This window comes from Phalangium opilio, unplaced genomic scaffold (genome assembly GCF_054372755.1).
Source record: "Phalangium opilio isolate 3A_F unplaced genomic scaffold, DU_Popi_V2 ptg000003l_1, whole genome shotgun sequence".
Taxonomy (NCBI): domain Eukaryota; kingdom Metazoa; phylum Arthropoda; class Arachnida; order Opiliones; family Phalangiidae; genus Phalangium; species Phalangium opilio.
The window spans coordinates 10,259,232-10,280,088 of record NW_028324145.1 but is presented as its reverse complement, the minus strand read 5'-3'; the positions used below and the strand labels follow the sequence as shown (position 1 = coordinate 10,280,088).

The window sequence follows — 20,857 nt, the reverse complement described above, 5'->3', positions numbered from 1 at the left end:
ATTTTTAACGGGATAGGTTGAGGAACGAGATACAAAAATATATACATTTGCTATATTGTTTTTTCACATTGCACGTTTGCAAAAGAGTTTTTTTGAAGAGTAGTACTGTTTAGTTTTTGATTTATATTAAAACAGTTGTGAGTTTTGCTTGGAAATACTTAACTGGCACGATGTATTTTCTGTTGAAACCAGGGGTGCCGTTTTGATATACTTGACTGTTTTCAATTCAAATGCCTAATGTAAAGTGGGGTAGGGTTGCTGGAAGCATTTGGCAAATTCGTTGGGGGAAAGGTTCTGGTCAGATGAACTAGGCCACGTGTGTGTACATCGCCTTGCGCTGAATGGTAGATTGCTTACGGGAAGGTTTGGGACATTGCGAGTCTTTGTTGAATGATCTCCGAGCCTAGTTAGTCTGGTTGGACAGTGTGTTAATGGTTTTGTATGGGTATTCATTATTTTTTTTTGACTTTTGTCTTTGCGCGCGTAACAGGACGTTATGGTTGTGGGTGAGCCGTCCCTTATGGGCGGCGAGTTTGGCGACGAGGACGAGCGCCTGATCACCCGCCTGGAGAATACGCAGTACGACGCCTCTGCCGCCGCAGCCGCCAACGGCCTAGAGGACAACGGTGACGAATTTGGCGGCAATAATCAGATGGGGCCGGGCCCAAACGCGGCCGGCGGACCGCCACCACCCCCAACCAACGCTTCGTGGTCGGGTCCGCCGAATGCAGTGGGGCCTCCCCAAATTCCCCCTCCCTCTCAAGCTCCCCCGTCCCAAGTACCAACCGAGCGCGGCAACAATTCGTCCTCGGCAACTCCCCAATCCAACCAAGCCAATCAGGACGAAAAAAAGCCTTCGCCGGCCATCAACCAGTGAATAACGATTGGTCTAACCCGTCTTCGTACGACGGCGGAGGACCCTTTGAACCGGGTGGTGGACCGACTGGCGGAACGATGGGACTAAGCCCGACCCCCGCCCAACAAGGGCAAGCCGGACGCAAAGGTCGCCAATCGGTAGCTACCAACGATTGGTTAAGTCCGTCATATAATGACGGAAGCGGTGGTGACGAGGCTTCCGGCGGACCCTTAACACCCGGAACACCCGGTAGCGCTAGTGGTTCAACGGGTACCGCTACTCGGGGTCGACGCGGGGGTAGACCACGTGGACGTCCGAGGCGAAATCGCCTCTGATTTAAAACAAAAAGACTAAAAATATTTAATAGTTATAAGAAAAAAAAAAAACTTTTTTATTATAAATTATAATTAAAAAAAATCGCGCGATGCTGATTTTTAACAACACACCTTAAAGGGGGCAGCGTTGGTTTCTGGTGTGACGCGTCGTGCATTTTTTTTTCTCTCCCCATTTCAGGACTACGGTAGTTAACGAAACAAAACAGACAGACACACAAACAAACAAAGAACGAAAGCTTCATCATTCTCGTCTCATTGGAAACAAAAAATGAAATACCAAATATATTATGGGCTATATACATAAACAAACAAACAAACAAACAAACAAAAATATGTAATTAAAAACTCGTGGCCGACTAAAAATATTTACGAGAAAATAACAACATTGTTCTTATTCATTATCATTATTTCTATACATCACAAACATCGTTGAACGAAAGAAATTGAAATAACTTAAAAATTTATTGAAAAACCAACAAACGAGATACGATACTTCTGTAGTAGTAATAATAATATACCTCATCTTCTTTTTATTACATAATAGTTATTGAGAGAGAGTTTAACGGGAGGCCTTTTTCTTTCTTTCCCTTAAATTCTCAACAGATATTTAATAGTGATAGCTACTATTTAAACAAAGTAGTGAAAACAGTATTAGAGATACAAAGATAAAAACATCAAACGGAAAACAGAAATACAAGCAAAATACGAGTGTAAATAATTTTATAGTGAGACATTATAACAAATGATCGATATCCCAAATCGTACTGATATTTAAACCAATCAACCACCTCTCATTTTAAACAATCCCCATTTTCTCATTTGTTATTTTCTCAAATACTTTTAGTAGGCTACGTAGTTACCGGTTTTGCACCCTATCGCTGTGTACATAAAACGTTATCACACTTTGGTTGGTTTTTTTACTTTTGCGCTCTTTAGAGCAGCGAAAGTATTGTTACTTCTTAAATTTCATTATGTTTTTTATAATGAAATGTACAGATTATGTTTCTTAAAAACTACTTCATTGGTTATATATATATTTAAATATATTTCCATTCTCTCCGAAAACTAATTTTTATTTTAGTTCATGGGGGATTTGTTTTCGTGTTCTTTTTTTTACTTTAATTGGCCTTATTCCTGATCAGCGCCACCGAGGCGTAGCGGCGACTTTTGGAACTATAATAATACGGTAGCCAATCAGAGGTGGCGCTGGAGTCGATGGACTCTGATGGAGATCTGTTATTTTCTCTGTTTTGATTATTACCGCTTCAACTTCAAAAAACATGTTTTAACTAATTATTATTAACCGAATAATCTCCAAATAGACCAAAATCGAATGAAAACTTACTCCGAAAGTCTTATTTCATAATATTAGACAGAATAAGAAAGGTAAAATCAACTTTTAATACTCTTGAAACCATATCGCTTGTTAAGCCTTGGCTATTGAAGTTGAAGCGGTAATAATCAAAACAGAAAAAATAACAGACCTCCATCAGAGTCCATCGACTCCAGCGCCACCTCTGATTGGCTACCGTATTATTATAGTTCCAAAAGTCGCCGCTACACCTCGGTGGCGCTGATCAGGAATAAGGCCAATTAGCAGGAAATTAATTTCTTTAATTACAGCTTTTACGCAACGAATACATCGAATAGAGGTTTAATTTAGTTTAAAATTAAATATTTAATATTTATAATGGTGGGTATTGGGCAGCTGTTGGTTTAATTTTTATTCGAAGTACTATAAGTTTTTTTTTTTTTTTGAACCTCTCTTCGATGTATTCGTTCAGTTCAGTTCAGTTCTGTTCTAACTTTTAAATAAAAGACCAAGACGACTGTATAAAAATATTATAAAAAAAATGAAATTCTACATAGACAACAACAAAAAACAAATGTTTATCTTGCTCACAATTCTAAAACAAAGAATACATGATAATATAATCAATTAATCATTACCAAAAATGATTAAATATTAAGTTAATTAAAGAAAGAAAAGATCTCTAAATTATCGTTAACGAGAAAAAAAACAAGCCTTGAATTTGGACTGTTGCATTTATCACCAAACACTTTTTTTTTTCGTTCGTTTACTAGTACTTTCGATGAGGTAAAATTAATTAAAACACGCGGGTTAATTAATCCCGGGGGTTACGGTAAATTACGCGTAATCTCGGTAATGAAAAAAGAGTTAGTATATGTCCGGTAATTTGTAATTTAACCAAGTAGCGAGGATTAAAATACTTGTCAACTTGGGGGAATTAAAAAGTATTAACTAACACTGATTAGGCAAAAAAAAAATTTTATACTGTCGAAAGGTTTTCTTTCTATCTCCGAAAAAACAAAACCCAAGAAATCGTTTTTACACGCTAAATAATACAAGACAAAGGGTCATTTTTTTCTAAATGACCAATCTGTAAATAATCTTCATTTTTTTGGGGGGTATATTATATAAATGGTAATGAAGCATGATCATTTTTATTGTCTTGTGTAAAAAAGAAAGAAAAAAAAAAACTACCCAAAACAAAACAACACCACCCATGTTTCTGTTATCTTGTACCTATGTGTCTTTTCAAAATAAATCAACTGTTCATTTACGTTTTCTCCAAATATTTCTTCTTTTAGGCTTAGCTCATTCAGCCACGTTGACTTACCACCCATGTGCTTCTTAAAACTTTTGAAATTGGCGCCTTCGAAGATGATTGGCTGAAGCGGAGTCCCGTGATCCTGTCTCCTTTGTTGTTTGGAAATGTGTCGTCTGCTAGCATCATTTGACAGTAAGTTTTCACTCACGCGCGTTGTTGGTATCGAGACTTCGGGAGAGATTGTACTTCGTATTTTAGTATTTCATCGGTTAATTAAAGGCATCGTTATTTAATCGCAAAGGCATCGTTATTTAATCGCAATTAGTTTACCAGTTTTTATTAAGATGGATAGTGAAAAACTAATTGATTTGGAATCATTTTGCGCAGACTTTTCGAAGGAGTTGGCTAATTTAAATGCTGAGAACAGAAACGCGCGAAAAAAAGGTTTGGCAAAACTCTATGAAAATATCGTGGATTTTAAAAGTGTGACCAAAGTTGCCGAATGCGCAATAAGTGAAAGTGAAATGGAACTTTTATCATCAAATATCATAAAACCAATCATCGAAATAATCAAATCAGATCCAACTGAACGTTGTCGAGAGCTAGCTGCCGAAATTTTGCTAGTAATACTTTCAGATATAAAGTGTATACGAACATCTGATTGTCAAGATTTTATACCAATAATTATCAAATGTTTAAATGGCCCAGAAGACTCGGAAGAAATTAGACTTTTGTATCTGAGAATATTAAAAACTGTTTTAACCTACAACGGTAAGTTTTGCATGTATAAAAATTAGGGAGCTTTCAGATGGGATAGTAGTACGTCACACCCTTCCAAATCTTACCCCTGTTCTGGTAGGTTGTCTCAGCTTCATTCCTGCTTTAAATCCACCAATATGGCAGCGTAAATAATGTCACGAGACTCAGCTCCTCCTCCAACTGAAAGCTCTCTATTAAGGGAGGCGTGGGGCACGCCCCCCGGGGCAAGGCTTGTTGGGGGCCGCATTGAGTTAAACCATAAGTTTATAAGATATTTTCCATAAGTATGACACTTCGTAATGCAAGACACTTACTGAATACTGAGAGCTTGTTCGAGAACGACAAGCGAGAATTGACTACACTCGGTTTTTCAGTCCATTTTCGTATTTAGTCTGTACTAAGCCTGTCTGTAAGCGTCGCTTTACCTCGAATCTATGACCTACGTCACTTCATTACAAGCTCACAGTAACCAGTGACAAACTTATGGAAGATATATTAGGAACTTATGGTTAAACTATTCCCCACTGGCAACATTTGCCGTTCCTTTTTTCGGGGCTTAAGGGGGCGCATATTATCTCGGCCCCCGTGTGCAAAATTGCTTAATCCGGCCCTGTAATACGGGGTATAGAATAAATAGATTTAATTCTATTTACAGGCCTATTAAATAATGATTTAAAGAAATCTGTCATCTCAACTTTATCCCTAACCTTAATGGATGATTACGCCGAAACTCTAAAAGAAAGCTGTGACTGCTTGATTAATTTTGCGAACAGACTTAATGAAAATGACATGGAAAATGATGATTTTAGTTTAGAACCATTTGTAAAAATTTTATGTAACCTTTTAAAACACCGGCAAGGCAAAGTTCGAATTACTGCCATTAGAACTTTGGGAGTTTTAATGAAAACTGACTTTAAACGCTTATCAAAACATACTGAAGAAATTACGCAAAGTTTAGGGCAATGTATTGCTAAAGAAGAATCTTCTTCAGTCCGAGAAGCGTTTACAGAAGTAATCGGTGAACTTATGCACGAAATATTGTGCCTTGAATATCACTCGGCATATTTGTTGAGATTTTTACCACTCGTTTTAACCACTATTTCGGACCCCATTGAAAACATTAGGTAATTAGGCCTATTTGTAACGATAACCTTCAAAGGTGACCTGTTATTCTATTCAGAAATAAAGCCAATGCCTCATGGATGAAAACTGGCGAAAAATATTTCAAAATACACGAAAAGTCGTTCAGTGATTATGTAGAACATTATCCTGATGACAGTTTAAACTATCATGAACACAAAATTATGTCTAGACCTAATAAGGGATGTCGGCGTATGGTTTCATTACACTTACGTGGAATACTGCCAGCGGTTCTGAACGAACTAAATGACAATTGGTCCGAAATTACCAGAGATAATTCCATATCGTTACTTCATCAGTTACTTAGGCATGGTGAAGAATCTTGCATTCCACATTTGTACGAAATTTTCACATCTCTGATAAAATTTCAAGCCAATCTCTTAGAAATTAGGAATAATAAAATTGCCATTGAACACGTGGGTTTTTACTGAATTTGAGTGAATTTAATGTTTTCTTCGAGTAATTTTATTGCTTTTCAATATGAATTACAGTGTAAAAATTGCTGTATTGCCATTAGTTGTTTGGCCAGCAGTACAGTATGGTCCGAAGTTCTCTTTCCAATTATAACTAGTTACGAAGAAAGTCATGTTAAAATATTGTCCGCTGCAATATGGATTTTATTGTTCACTTATGAACAATCCACTCATTGCGAGGAAATTTGGAAAAAGACCAATGCGCTACTTGTTCATAAAAAAATATGCCAATCGTCATCGGTATTTATAAATCATTGCAAACTAATTTGTATAATGCGTCTAATTAATTAATTAAGATTCATCTCAGCACTTAGTGAAAGAACCTCTAATATTGCTGATGGAATCTATAGTTCAAGAGGGACATGTATTACCAGTTGTCGCGGAGGAGGACACTTATGACCCTTTTGTAATTCTTACAACTATCGGTGCCTTGATGGAAAAGCAGTTCGATGTTCACGAGAAGGTTCGCATCTTTTAAAATCAATGGATTAAATTAATCTTAAATTCGTTTTGATGACAGGTCAAATCACTTCTAAGCACTTTATCTTCATTACCTCAAGGACCTCAAGGAATGGATAAAAAGTGCATTTACGAATTGCACTTTCAAAAATTCTTAAATGATTTAACTGTAACGCATGAATTATGGGAATTATCTACGCCGGAATTAACCATATTTGAATACTTAATTAAAGGTAATTACTAATTTTAATTTAAGTGCATGATTAAAAACTTGTTAATCTTTGATTCTAGTAACTCCATCACGGGTTTTGATGAAGTCCGATGATAAAATCTTGGACATTATCACTCGTAACATATCAGATAGGAAGGAACCATTGCAGAAATTAGTATTCTACACCATACTATCGAAATTCCTGGAAAAAACCATGGATTTGGAGGAACCCCCGACTTACAACTTGAACGATTTATCGAAACATTTGATTGAAAACGTATTTTTGCCTCAACTTGAACTAGCAACTCCGGGTCTTTCGGCAAACTCTTTGAAATCGGCCGTACTTAATTGCTTGTTAACTCTAATAAACCGTAAATGGTTCGCAATTAAATGCAACAACGTCGAAACAACGTGGATGGAAAACTTTGTATCGAAGTTAACACCAGTTATATCGAATTTATTGAACAGTTCAGAGTCAGCTCTTTGTAGATCCATTTCATGCAAAGTTATCGGGGATTTGTTCAAATTGAATTCATTGGCAAAAGCTGAGAGTTTGAAAATGAATTGGATCTTGCTTCAGAAAGAGTTAATTGCAAGGTAATTCAATTGGTTGCAATTGTGCTTCAAGTGTTGCACATTTTATTTTAATTTTCAAAGGTTGGAGTTTGATGTGAACAACGATGTTCGTTCAGCAAGTTGCGAAAGCTTGGGAATCATGTGTTCTATGATTTTTCGAGAGAAAATTGCCAATTTCATGGACACCGAAAAAGTAATTAAAGTTGCCATGAGAGAACTCGAAATGAGTAAAACTCAAGGACAACAACGAAAAGTTGTCGAAAATCTTTTGCAAAAAGTGGGTATTTTAAATCCCAAACTATTCGCAATTCAAATTGAACAGTCGAAAGATATACCCGCCCTAAAGGACACTGTTGAAAAATTTATTCAACAATTCAATTCAATCCAACTTTAAAGATTTAATTAAAAAATATATTTTTGCAACATCTCAACACTTAACAAAATGTTTTCATGTTCACTGTTTAACATTTACTGTAATTTTATGCCATGCATTTGCTAAAACACCACGTAAATTCCAAATTGGTGCAAAGGTATCCGGTTGAACGTTATACGAACCATCAACCGCTTTGCAAACCAATTCCATTTGACCTTTCTGTAAAATTTCTTTACTTACTGGAACTTCAACCTGCAAAGAAAAAAATATACATTATTTCAATGCAATTACGATTAATTATTCATTCATTTTTAATTTATTGCCAAAACTGTTGAAACAAACCTCCCAAAGACTCCAAGACCATTCCGGTAACAATGTCCCGGGTTTTCTTTGGTTAATAAGGGTCGCCGTTATCCAATTGGCACCTTGATCGCACGAGACATCAACCCTTACAATTGGTTTACCCCCTCCACTCCACGCGTAACCGCGACAAGTAATTGTCCCTTTATCGCTAATGGTGACAACTTCACCATTATCCGGTTTGCATATCGCGCTATTAACTGGTAGTTCTTGAATGGATGGAGAGGTATCAAAGTCAACGTTGTTCCAATCAATGTTAGGTGAAAACCCTGTCCAATTGGGATGGTGTTGATGAAACATTCAAAGATTCGATTACCACGAGAGAAGTAATTAATTTAAACCTTTATAGTCGCGTCTCTGCCAATGACTATGACTTTCCTCGGGACTTAGAATTATTTTACCCAACCATTTAACATTTCGGGCTCCAACTACACCAGGAACTACAACCCTGATAGGGTAACCATGATCACGTGGTAACTCTTCGCCGTTCATTTCGTAAGCGAGTAGGACATCGTTTCTCGGGTCCAATGCCTTGTAGGCGGGTATAGAGGCGCCATAAGGTAGATTAGCGGGGTCAGTGTCAAGACCTTCGAACTGCATATGCATTTCATCCATGGTCTTTTTCGTCCCATTTTCGGGGTCCTCGAGTTTAGCTTCGTCTATACCGGCGTATTTTAAGACATCGACTAATTTAGCCCCCGCCCATTCAGCGTTTCCTATTGCCGCGGCCCCCCAGTTGAGACCTTTCACTTCCTTAATCTAGAAAAGTAATTAAGATAACCTTTTACGACTCTGATAAGGATGTTCTTGGTGGTTTGGGAATTCTTAGTATTTATAGGTATTGGCTTGCACCGTTGGTGGTGGTATAGTAAGAAACGCGCTGCTTACTTTATTCAACTCTGACCTCCTGTTTCCCGCGCATTGTATAGTGGAGACAACTTTGTGTTTGGGGAATTTGGTCTTCAAATCGTGCAGAGTTAATAGGACAATTTCTTTACCAGGTATCTCAATTTCAAGTTGGTACTCTTTGTCGTCTACAACAGGTACGGGAAGATGGTTTCTTACGTAAAATAATGAGCTAAGTGATAAGAAAATGAGTTTCTAATTAGCCACCAATGGCTATCGACTTCAAAGAGGCCACTAGGCGTCAGTTCGGACCACCAAAATAATGCATGTAGGGGGGGGGGGGCACACATTCTAGAGCTACATTGAACTAGCAGAGACAAAAATACTAACTTAGGCGTAAGAAAACTATCAGCTAGAATCCACAAAGGCGTCTCAGCGTTAAATGGCTTCAAAGAACTAATCTGCAATGATTTATGCCTCTTAGGTTCGTCCCTATAAGGATCACTCTCGTCACCCGCTTTGACACTCTCCTGGTAATCATCCGCTGCCAAGTTACCTATTCGGTATCCTTCCAAAATCTCATACACCTGCAATAGACGTCAAACTATCTGAAGAACGCCCCCTCTCGTCCCCATCCCAAGCTTGTACTGTAGTATTATAACCTGTTTGGTTTTATGAACGGCATAGAGCTGCCAAAAGGGTTCCAAGGCCCCCCCAGCAGCCATCAAGATCTTATCTCCCCCAGGATGGCTCCCCACAAACTGAGTAATTTCGTAAACACCGCGTCCGAAGCTGACCCATATTTTTGACCCCTTTGTCTGTCCATCGTATTCAGACACTTGTTGGGCGGTGTACACGGGTAACCCTGGTATTTCAGATTCATGACGTGATGTGATATCTGTCAGATCAAGATATAATGAGCTGTTAAGTGGATGAATATAAGCCTGACACGTTATTTACCATCATCTAGGGATTTAGCTTTGAGTTCAATGCCTAGTAAGCGTTTCCTTTGGGAATTATAGAAATAATACGCGAAACCCAAGGTCGTCAACCCTGTGGCTAATCCGATTGCAACCTTAGACGCATTGTTTTTCGATTTTCTCTCTTGATTATGATCGGATGAGGTTGCGTAATATTTGGATGATAAATACCATTTCAAATTTTTGTGTTTTTTCCCCGTCGAGTTAATCCTGTAATTAATTTTTTCCTTAATTTATAATTAGTTTAATTAAAGCGCTTTATATTACTCCCGAAATAGTGCTGAATTTGACTTAAACGCGTGCTTTGAGCAATATCTAACCAAATTGTTCATAACCATCTTAATTTTTTTAAACCGCGGGCATCAGTGCCGACGGACCTTCTGAGAATTTTATCTTTCTTGGGTCTTAAAAGTGTTTTCCAGCCAGCTTGTCATCAAAGACCGATTAATAGATCCCCTAGAGATTTCTGACATTTTTACGTCAAGCCATTGAAGGTCAAACCCGGAATGAGCGGCTAATTCAAACATTTTATACTTGAATTTTGGCTAATTCTCCTAACTAAGACCTTAATAAAAATAATTATAGAAGGACAAACTAGTTTATGGAAAGAACTCGTCATTTTTATGTGACAAAAAATTCTATCTTTAATTTTAGTCAAAAATACTCCAAGTTATGTCGGTTTCCACTCAAGTATTTTGCGAAAAATATTTAAATATGGGCGCCAAAAACTGGACACGTGATCAATTTTTCTTTGTTACAGAAAGTGGCGGTATCTATTGGGAAAAGTGGCAACGATATACTGGCGGAAACATCAAAGGCTGATGAGAGCCACGGACTTACATCGGCAACGCTGGATTCGGATTTAAGTGATATCGGGAATAATTTCGGGTTTAGAATCGTTTAAATAAGAAAAGTTAAGTTACTTGTATTAACTACTACAAGATCATAATTGAATGACAATAAAAAGGTAAGAATATTAAGTTTTAAGAAAAATGCGCTTAGGTTAGGCTTAACGGTTAGTGAACGCTACCGCCATCTTTTCCCTCTTTTTTTGGTCAAAAGTATGGTTAGAGGTCTTTATTCTCCCGCCAAATGCGCGCTTCCTTGCGAAGCTCCTGATATTAGCCAAGATGGCCACTCCATGAGTCGTATTCAGTTAAAAGCTATTTTCACGTTACCCAAATGGGCTTTTAAAACTTAAAACTGAAGTTGCTAGTACGGAATTTTGATTATCATTCAATTAATTAGGCTTCTTACTTCCCCAATTGGACTCCTGAACACCAGAATCAAGGAATAAAGGATACTAAGGAAGACACCAAAGCTGTAAGTACCATTTCTTTGTCTTAGCCACACGTGGTAAACGGGTTAGGCTTAGCTCTTTTTGTCTAGACTATCTATGTAAAATTCTTAGCACAATGGGGGTGAATGTAAAAAACGTTATGAAATGAATGAAAAGTAGTTTTAAAATATCGTTTATTGTAATACAGATTTTTACATATCAGTATCTAGTCTAAAAATTACAAGTTTTTATTCAAATGTAAGGAAACTTTGTTATTGGCATCTACAACTTCATGTCCAATACCTAATTACCTTCTTGATTCAAACTTAAGTTACCAACAAGTCTTTCAACTTCGTTGTTGTTAAATTGAGCAACTAAGCTTTGCACTCTAAAAATTATGAATAGAAATGAATGTATCATTTATTTAACGTAATTTAACGTAAACTTACTGTTCAATCATGGAGTTGTTTTCTTGAACAACTGACCACAATGATCCAGTACTGGCTTTTACTTCTTGTAATCTAAAAACTCAAAACAAGTTAGGAAGGACATAGTTTCACGGGAAAAATTAAATTTAGCATTACTCTTTCAATAGCAATGAGGATTTAGACTTCTGAGGTTCAGATTCATCACGGTTATTAGATTCCATTGGCAATATAGAGTTTGATTTGTCCAACACAAACTCGCCAACTTGTTGAGGTGGTAGGATGGAGAATACTGGAGTTTTATCTTTATCTTTGTCTTTATCGTTAATTAGGCTAGGTTTTTTGTTGGACAAGCTTTTAACAGTTGTTAAGGCTTGTAGAAGTAGTTCTCCGCATTCTTCCTCAGCCTTAATTGCAATGATTTATTTATTTCTCATACTTCACATTTGTTGGGGGAAAACATAAAAGAAACTCACTTTGGTTATGGAATGTTCGTATTCTAAAATAGTTTTCTGGACTTGTCGAATTTCATTACTTAAACACGAAACTTGTACCAAGCCAACATTGGCCAGACTGTACCATTTGTTCAGCTCTTTATTGGATTGTCGAAGATTGGTACTGGCTTTTTGCCACAGTGACATTAACTTATCCCCAGTTCTCTTCAGTTTAATCCTTCATTCAAAATGATTCAATAGTTCTTTAGCTTAGCTCTAAAACTATAAAATTGAAAAACAATGAAAGTTCTTGTTCTTACTTTTCCAACTGATGAAATTGTTCATCATGAAAGGCTAATCCTTAATTGGGAGTTAAAACATTTCATTAGTAATTTAGATGTAATTTTTAATTACCATTTCTTGTTTGTGTTACTTCTCATTTCCCTGAATTTGGCTAAGGCTTTCCAAGCATCTCTTATATCTTTGACGTAAGTTGCAGCCATATTTTCACTGAAAAGAACCAATTAAATCCTCTCTGATTTCACAATAATCTCTCTAGTATATACCATCCAGTTAGATTATCAATTCCAATATTCTCAGCCAACTGATTTTCCCATTGTTTATAAAGTTGTCCTTTTTGCTGGGAAAGGAATCGTTGTTCCAAACTTGAGGCTCTTACACGTAGTGCTCTGAGCACAAGGCTAACCTACAGTCGAAAAAAACATAATTTCAACATTGTAAAGATGATATAGTTTCAGTTTTTCATCGTACAGTTTCTCGTTCTTGTTTTTTATCATTCAAAATTGATCCCAATTGTTGAAGACTAGTTGTATTAGATTCGCAACAAGTTTCAGTTAGTTCTTTGAAAATTGAATAGCTGTGGACAAATGAAAAAGTTTTCTATGTATCTTTACGTTCTTTGGTATTTCAATTGCATCTCTTACTGTCTTGCAAGTAATTTCAATAAATCATCAGTCTTTGAGAAAGATTGTATGATATTTGTGGCAGTTTGAATTAACAGCCTCAATTCCTCTTCGATCATGAAACTGCAATGAAAGTTTTTAACATTCCAAATCCATAACCATGAAATTGCATTATTTTTCTCTCATTGTGGAACTTACGATAAAGCTCTGGGAAGTTCTGTCAAGTGATTGTAACACTTTAACATATAGACAATATGCCTTTTCACGGTGTAGGCTGAACTGGTGAAGCTTTTGCCCTTAAAAGCATCGTGGTCCAAATTAACTAGTTTCATATCAAAGATTGGGAATTTGGAAATGGGTGGATGAGACCATGTTGAAATTCCAGCAATTTCCGTTGATTTAGTAATTCCAATTTCGGTTGAGGAACGACTTAAAAGTAACACCGGTCTGTTTTCTTCTGTTAGGTCTTTCAATTCGTGTATTTTTAATCCACATTTGGTATCCAATTTGTGATTATTGTATGTGAAAAGTAGTTGGTCTTCGATAGCTATTCCAGTTGTGGCAGCAATATCATGTTGTAAATCTATCATTCTTTGGTCATGATAAAGATGTGTTATCAACATTTCTTTTCTTTTAAAAGATGTACTGTTTAAATTTAAGTAATAAAAATAAGTCTAACTCATCAGTTGGTTTCGTGTACAGTGTAACTTTGGTGCAGTTTTGACCATTGAATAAATAGAATGCTTTGCAAGCAATTATATCAGCGACTTCCTGGAAGAACTGATTGAAGGTGTAAACCTTTTCTTGCCTTGATTCCAAAAGTCCGGCAATCAAAGGCGTGATAAGTCTTCTTAAACCCCTGTTTTTGCGTTCAAATTAAGTTCAACATGTTTCAAGGAATGATAAATTGTTTTTGAGATACTGACACACTGAGAAGGCATGTCTTTGGCAACTCTTTACTCCATTCTATAGTTCCATCATCATGTTGAACTGCTGATATGACTCCAGAAGCTTTGTTCCTTAGCATGAAATGCCTAGTTTTACAAGAACACAACACAACACAACACGTTTTGAAGTCATACTTATTTAAGTTATTTAAAGTTGTACTCTATTACATGCCAGCTCTGTTATCTCTTCCTCTATGAGGTCTGAATGGCAATGATCCAGTTGCAACATGATAAATTGTTGCACCCATACTCCATAAATCCGCACTTGGAAGGAATGTTTTTGATTCTGGTATTTTCATGACGGCTTTGTCATAAATATCTGGATTCTGGATTTACACGAGAAAATGTTAATTTGCTTTAACTTATAGTTTTGAGGGTTTATTACAAGATATTCTTCAGTTCCACATAAGGATGTGAACTGTTCATCATCTTTAATTGATTTTGCAGCTCCAAAATCTGTCAACTTGTAAATGTGACTGAAACGAGTTTATTTGTTTAAACTCCATGTTCTAATTACTATTACTATCATTTAATAATGTCACCTTCCATCTTCTTTGATAAATTTGACGATGTTCCCTGGTTTTAAATCCCTATGACTTATGGTATTTCCACGTAAATACTTCATACCAGCAGCTAAAATTATCATCCCAATTTAAAACTCTTAACATAATTTTGAATATGTTTAAACATGTTTCATACTTAAGTGTTCCAAAACTAAAAGAAACTCATTTTCCGGTAAACCACATGAATTTTCCGGATCATCTAATATGTGATACAAACTTCCCCCCGAGCAAAGTTCCATAACAACTACTTTGTTTCTTTTTGGAATCTAACAAATAATTTGTTTGAATTTGAATAATTTTGTATCTTGAAAAGAAGACTATAAGCATTACTTCTTCTTCAATAGCCAATAACTTCACAACATTTTCATGGGAGATAGTTTGCAATATTTGTAATTCTTTCATTAAGGCATCGGGAGGTCTATGAAATCCATCTGTAGTGAATGTTTTGATGGCTGCTGGTTCTCCCGTTTCTTTATGTACACCTTTATAAACAACAGCCGTAGCTCCTCTCCCTAAATAACTAGACGTATTCCATACGTAATTCTCAGATCCATGCACATCTGAACTGGAACTACTCGAACTCCCGTGCCTTCCGTGATGATGTGCCATGTTGTCTAAATTTTTATTTATTTAAATACTAAGTTCATTGAAGATATCTATAAAGAAAACGCTTAAATTTTAGGCAATAACATTAATTAAAGTACACTGACGTTAATTAATTAATTAATTTTAATTTAAAAACGTTAAGTATCAAACTAAACTGGCTTCAAACTTTTAGTTTTATTTACAAACTTGAAGAGTAGGTTAATCTACAACAAGAATAATATCTTAAAGTTCTAAATGAGTGATATTATGAATAATGAATAATGAAACTGCACTAATTACATTCCGTTAACTAAAACATATTTGGTATTTCCCCTTTAATATTGCATCATTATTTGAAACAATGGTTGAATTTCATTCATTATGATTATGACTTACCCAGTTATAATTTCTTATACAAATTTCCGGAAATGTATTCCAAAACTTCAAATTGATATTTATGGGGAAATTTATCAAACTTCAAACAACAAGGAACTATATCCTTTAAATATATATATATATATAGAATTAGGGTGATCGCCGCCGAGTACCTCTACTTACGATTGAACACTTATTAAAATCTCATTCTCTATATAAGCCCGTCCCCCTTTTAAAGGGGGTAATAAAACGAAACTAGGAAGCAGCCAATGAATGAACTAGTTAGAAAATTACGTCATTCTTACCTATATACAAACCAGTTTCGGGTAAAAACAAACTTTGTTGTTATTGAAAGATTTATGGTAGATTGTTGAATTGTTCCCATAAAAAATTTGGACTTTGGTAAAATATCGAGCGAAGACCTCACCCCCCCCCCCCCCCACCCAGATTCTATCCCAGATAGAGGGGCTATTCACTACTTAATTTTTCTGAATTTATTTTTTTTCTGCCATGAAACTTTATTAATTAGAGCCATATATATATAAAATAAAATATAAGGGGATGTTCACCAAATTAGACAATGTGTATATAATAATTTAGTTGAATTTATTTATTTTTTTTTGGCCATGAAAATTTAATAATTTAGAATCATATTTAATTAAAGAAGCTTCATGGTAGAAAAAAGTGTATATATTGTTTAATTTAGTGAATATCCCCTTGAATTTTATTTTATTTATGACCTTTTAAATAGGTTTAGCTTTATAGGTGTTTGGGATGTTGATTTTATTTAAAAATTAATATGGAGGCATGAATCATGTTTTTCTCAAATATTTATTTATTGTTAGATTTTAACCAAAAACAATTTACAGCAAAATTTGGTGGGCTTAAATGAAACATTATATTACAGCATTTAATTCACATTTAAATCTTGTACAATTACAAACTTAGATATATTCTATTTTATACATAACTTTTAGGTTTATTTTATTTTAAGAAAGACATTAGTTTTTACGAGCATGTCCAATAATTCTTAAGATATGCATAAAGAGATTGAGAATGTCCAAGTATAAGTTAATGACTGCCAAAATGTACTCTTCGGGGGAATGACGGTGCATCAGTGCGTGGGTATCATAAATGATAAACATTGAAAATAAGACTGCCCCTCCAATTGCCATTAAAAGTTCCAATTGTGTACTGCGAACAAATATCTGAAAGAAAATGATTATGAATTACAATTTTAATTTAGCTGCAGTTAAATTAAAATTAATTATATTACTTGAAGGATACCAGCTACAATCAAAACCCAGAGCACAGAAAATAATCTGAAATAACAATTTCAGTTTAGTTTAATTTAATTAGTTAATAATTTAGCTTAAGTTTTATGTTCATATATTTAATTTTAAACAAACCCAGTTCCCCAAGTTGAAAAATCCCGTTTTGATTGCAAAGTGTAGACTGTTAATGAGATTACAACACTGAGAGTCATGACCAAAGCTTGCAAAACTGATAATTGGTCATAATAAGTCACTACTACGCCCACAGTGTATGCTTCAACCGTAGTCTGTTAAAGGAAATATCAAATTTGGTTTATTATAATTTTGATTTGCTTTTGATTTGATGTTGGATTATCAAATAATCTTACAAAAGCAGTCAGTAGAATGTAGTTTAATGGGGTTTCGTGTCTCTTGACCATTAGGGCAAGTAGAAGGACTAGTGAGAGCAGGAATGCAACTGTTAACAACCAGTCACTATCGGAGAATATTAAATTTTATTATCGTGATTTTTGTCATTGGGGATATTTATTATTAAACAGACTAACTTTTCATTAATGTAAAATCTGACTATGGGTGTAAACATAGCAACTGCAGCTATAGCAGTTGTTAGTAGTAGTTGAAAGGCCAGTATCCCATAGACCTTCCTTAAGAAACCTTTATTTATATACATTTAAGGTTAATTTATTTAAAGATTATGTGTTTTATATGGTAGGGTTTTTTTTCATATACCCATTCTGATGTAGATGTTTGCTTGAGCAACATTATTGGCGTACATAAAATCCCCCGTGATTGAATTTCCATGTGCAGATTTTTCATGATCACCAATGTTTATAGAAACATCAGCCATAATGCTTTAAGAAATTTATTAAACGGAAATTGTTGTTTATTAATATAAGCCTTGGTTCAATCATAAAAAAATCCATTTAAAATTAGGCCTAGTAAACAGAAATAAACAAAAATCGTGTTTGTAAATGATAAAAGTATATTTTCTCACCCTTGGAATATCGAAACCTGTTTAATTAATTAACGCACTAGTTTACAGATTAAATAAATCCCTAAGCCTAAACTGAACCAACGTCTACAGTCACAGTGTAATGTAGGCACTAGACTATGTATGGAAACAGTAACTTGACTGAAGGCAAGCGCCACCGCTGCTTGTCGGCTATCGTTTGATCTTATTGGCCTGTGTTTTAATTTTTAAGTGATGGAAGGGTTACCTCGTAGCTTCCCGATGCGCCTGCGCCTAAAGGAACTGTCAATGTCAACTGTCAGTATCATATGTTGTTGTTGAACGTGTTCCTTAGTAGGGCAGGCTCTGTACGGCGCGGGCGTTTGTGTGGTTTTCTGTTTTGAAACGCTTGGTCAATAAAACTGTACTTGAGTCATATTTTTCCCATACGGTTGCCGCCGGTTGAGTTTAACGATTAACTTGATCGATTTTTTTTTGGTGTTTTGCATTCTTACTCGTGAAAGACCTTGCACTATTCGTGACATTTATAAATTTTCACGCTATTTGGAAATAGATCGATGTTGAAATTTGCGATAGTGCCCTATTCCCTAGTGACTAATACCATATCGTAATTCGACTCTCTTATCAGCGGTTACCGTTTGCGCTTATAAAATCGTAAAGATGAGCTATATAAACCAAGAAATTGTCAAGTTTAACTTAGTAGCCACAAATTAACCTTCATCGCTTTCAAAAATGACCAGTTACTCCTTGCCTCCTTCTTACGGAGAGGTAACTGGTCAGCAGCAAGTTACGTCCTATGGGAATGGCTTGACTTTCGTTGACTTTTTACCACAATGTCTGGAAAGAGGTGGAATATTTTCAAGGCCAACTTTCGAACCATACAAGTAAATACAGAGTTGATATTTGTAACTCTTTCTAAGTTTGTCCTTGTCTGATCGTGTCGCGATATGCTATGGTTTTTCTGTTGTAGAGCTCTTGTTGACAGAGCGAATCAATGGTTGGCGTCACAGCCCAGTTGGGATGTCAAAACGTGTGAGAGTGTGGAATTTAAAACATGGGGTGAAATGGTTAACACGGAAAAAATGACGTATTACGAAAGGGCCGAGTATCCTACGTGGTACATTAGAGGTCTTAGGTATATTGATGTCTTTGCGTGGTACATTGTCGTCTTTAAAAGGGGCGAGTTTTTGAAGTGTATTTTGGAATTTAGATTGTGGTTGGTACCTAACACAAATCCAAACAGACCCGCGCAAAGTTTGGGTTACGCTAATTTGGTACCCGAGGTTTTACCTGGTACAGGTGGTCTATTTGGGATGCCTCAATTTGAGAGCTTAAATGATTTATTACAAAGATATAATCAAAGCGTGGGTTCAAATCCATTACCAGGTAGATAGTTTGCTCGGTAGGAAATTTCGATGTTTGGTAATTTCAAACTGTCGTCATTGAAGGTCGGGTATTGACTGTTGAAAGTCAAGAGATGAAAATCCCAAATTTCAGTTCCTTTGATCCTGATCGATCATTCTGGTCAGAACACGGTGATCACGCCAAGCATTTTGTGTATATCATAAGGATTTTCTTTGAAATAACTACCGAGCCTTTAATGGAGAAAATTGGAGTAGCTGATTTTGTCCCAGTGGCAATCTCAGAAGGAGGATTTTTTACTATGCCTCAATTCGAGCCTTTTTGCAACGTAGTCTCTAGAGCCTCTCAATGGTGCGCCCAACAAAACTCATTACGTTTTTGTAACGCGCAAAGCGTGGAAGTCAAAATGAAAAGTGGTAAAACACCCTCGCACTATTCACCATTGTCTGTATTTCACTACTAACATTTTTCGACACCCTGAATCAGGCTACGTTGTTGATACTCAAAGAATGTCCTACACCGAACACGGTGGAAGGACCACTTGCTACGTTAGAATATTAAGAGTCAGTTACGTCAAAACTAACGAAAGCCTTGATAGCAACGGATATGGTATTGGTAATCCTCAAGATGCCCCACCGTTGCAACTTAACTGCAAAACCTTCGTTCCTTTGCAACTAACCAGGGGATTTTTTATCCCCGAGTTTGAAACTCTGTCCAAAACAAAGGAACGTATTGAAGCCTGGATCAAAGCAACTGGTAGATAAGTTTGTCTTTTATCCCAATAATTTTGTTGTTGGGAATAATTTTGTGACTTGCGCGTATCAAAGGTGCTCGAGTATTGAGTTGTGAAACAACAGCGATGAGGCTGTACACTGGAGGCGAAGCTTATCAAGGAGCGGAGTCCAGTTTCACTTACAATATGAGTAATCGTAACGAATACTGGATCTTTGTGATCAGATTGTTTCTGAATGGTTTTTACCACGAACCTCCCGCCGAAATGTTACCGGCTGAACCAGTTGTTCAACCGCAGGATTGTTGCGCCATTGTTTAAACCGTTGGTTTGAGAGAGAGAGAGAATCGTTAAATTTAATCGTTATAGTAGTCTCTAGATTTTCTAAACTTTCCCCAACAACACAACAAACGTATCACAAAATCCTTAACTTTTTACAAAAGGGTTTCTTTTTTCTAAAAACTTCGCTTGAAACGTATTAGGCTTTAATCTTGTAAATAATTTTTACAAATCAATACCAATTACCTATATATTCCAAAAAGGATAACTATATATACTTGAGAGGTTATTGGTCCATTGCGCAGAGCCAATGCCATGCCTTAAATCTCAACAAATAACTCATCAAAACATTTTTTTTTTTCGAAATGTTAATGTTTTTCGCAAACAAATCAAAAGCTTTACGAAAGAAAAAGAAAAAAAAACACCTACTCACTTTTATAGTCAGCTTTTTTGCGGGTTTAAAAGGAACCAATTGCTAAGTCAACAATTCATAATCATGTCATTTGTATTAGCCTTAAGTATTAATTAGGTAATTGCCGTATCGCCAAGCTCTTTTAGTCATTTAAATATTGTATGTCAATTAGTTTTCGTTCAAAGTATACTATTTTTAAAAAGACGCCTTTCTTCGTACTATTTATTTAACGCTTTGATATTATTATCGCTAAAACTATACAGTATTATTTAATTGGAACTTTTGATGGAATATCAAATTTTTTTTAATGTTAGATAATTGTTGAATAAATAACTGTGAAGTTTGAATTAATTTTGAT

General features: G+C 35.8%; 6 protein-coding genes across 10 annotated transcripts in view; 3 read left to right on the top strand and 3 right to left on the bottom strand.

The window, feature by feature from the left end:
* The window catches only part of LOC149717727 (LIM domain-binding protein 2-like), a 41,976-nt gene extending 40,114 nt beyond the window's left edge, over positions 1-1,862 (top strand). For 2 of the 3 annotated variants that reach the window (XM_089840614.1, XM_089840612.1), the window contains exon 12: positions 491-1,862. In XM_089840614.1, coding sequence (XP_089696740.1) covers positions 491-877 — 387 coding nt within the window. In that variant the 3' untranslated portion in view covers positions 878-1,862. The remainder of the gene's footprint in view (positions 1-490) is intronic. The other variant, XM_089840613.1, reaches the window with a different exon arrangement.
* Positions 1,863-2,787: 925 nt separating this feature from the next.
* LOC149717726 (dynein axonemal assembly factor 5-like) lies at positions 2,788-8,045 on the top strand. Its single transcript, XM_089840592.1, has 8 exons — positions 2,788-4,535; positions 5,179-5,647; positions 5,704-6,079; positions 6,155-6,376; positions 6,444-6,599; positions 6,657-6,828; positions 6,887-7,403; positions 7,464-8,045. The coding sequence occupies exons 1-8, from the start codon at positions 4,109-4,111 to the stop codon at positions 7,774-7,776; spliced, it is 2,652 nt and encodes an 883-aa protein (XP_089696718.1). The 5' UTR covers positions 2,788-4,108; the 3' UTR covers positions 7,777-8,045.
* shop (sulfite oxidase) lies at positions 7,726-10,420 on the bottom strand. Its single transcript, XM_089840597.1, has 8 exons — positions 10,209-10,420; positions 9,922-10,151; positions 9,624-9,859; positions 9,352-9,548; positions 9,004-9,193; positions 8,457-8,874; positions 8,098-8,384; positions 7,726-8,007 (listed from the first exon to the last, which is right to left on the bottom strand). Exons 1-8 carry the CDS (start codon positions 10,277-10,279, stop codon positions 7,837-7,839), a joined length of 1,800 nt encoding a protein of 599 aa, XP_089696723.1. The 5' UTR covers positions 10,280-10,420; the 3' UTR covers positions 7,726-7,836.
* A 977-nt stretch (positions 10,421-11,397) lies between these two features.
* Positions 11,398-15,767, bottom strand: LOC149717724 (serine/threonine-protein kinase TBK1-like). Of its 2 annotated transcripts, XM_089840594.1 has the most exons (19): positions 15,656-15,767; positions 15,494-15,596; positions 14,843-15,168; positions 14,649-14,778; positions 14,492-14,582; positions 14,335-14,425; positions 14,118-14,275; positions 13,929-14,036; positions 13,682-13,861; positions 13,201-13,593; positions 13,024-13,125; positions 12,851-12,956; positions 12,646-12,785; positions 12,513-12,589; positions 12,400-12,439; positions 12,122-12,317; positions 11,805-12,052; positions 11,670-11,741; positions 11,398-11,608 (listed from the first exon to the last, which is right to left on the bottom strand). In XM_089840594.1, exons 3-19 carry the CDS (start codon positions 15,119-15,121, stop codon positions 11,524-11,526), a joined length of 2,496 nt encoding a protein of 831 aa, XP_089696720.1. In that variant the 5' UTR covers positions 15,122-15,168; positions 15,494-15,596; positions 15,656-15,767; the 3' UTR covers positions 11,398-11,523. The 2 variants fall into 2 exon arrangements, with proteins under 2 accessions (XP_089696720.1, XP_089696719.1); XM_089840593.1 differs by having other exon boundaries at positions 15,494-15,686.
* A 517-nt stretch (positions 15,768-16,284) lies between these two features.
* On the bottom strand, positions 16,285-18,103 carry LOC149717723 (protein lifeguard 4-like). 2 transcript variants are annotated; one of them, XM_089840608.1, is made up of 7 exons: positions 17,964-18,103; positions 17,476-17,597; positions 17,292-17,400; positions 17,115-17,220; positions 16,882-17,033; positions 16,749-16,794; positions 16,285-16,680 (listed from the first exon to the last, which is right to left on the bottom strand). In XM_089840608.1, the coding sequence occupies exons 2-7, from the start codon at positions 17,591-17,593 to the stop codon at positions 16,474-16,476; spliced, it is 738 nt and encodes a 245-aa protein (XP_089696734.1). In that variant the 5' UTR covers positions 17,594-17,597; positions 17,964-18,103; the 3' UTR covers positions 16,285-16,473. The 2 variants fall into 2 exon arrangements, with proteins under 2 accessions (XP_089696734.1, XP_089696733.1); XM_089840607.1 differs by lacking the exon at positions 17,964-18,103 and adding an exon at positions 17,741-17,871.
* Positions 18,104-18,448: 345 nt separating this feature from the next.
* Positions 18,449-20,850, top strand: LOC149717722 (uncharacterized). Its single transcript, XM_089840600.1, has 6 exons — positions 18,449-18,600; positions 18,687-18,851; positions 18,927-19,102; positions 19,165-19,494; positions 19,565-19,834; positions 19,906-20,850. Exons 1-6 carry the CDS (start codon positions 18,449-18,451, stop codon positions 20,127-20,129), a joined length of 1,317 nt encoding a protein of 438 aa, XP_089696726.1. The 3' UTR covers positions 20,130-20,850.
* The last annotated feature ends 7 nt before the right edge of the window (positions 20,851-20,857 follow it).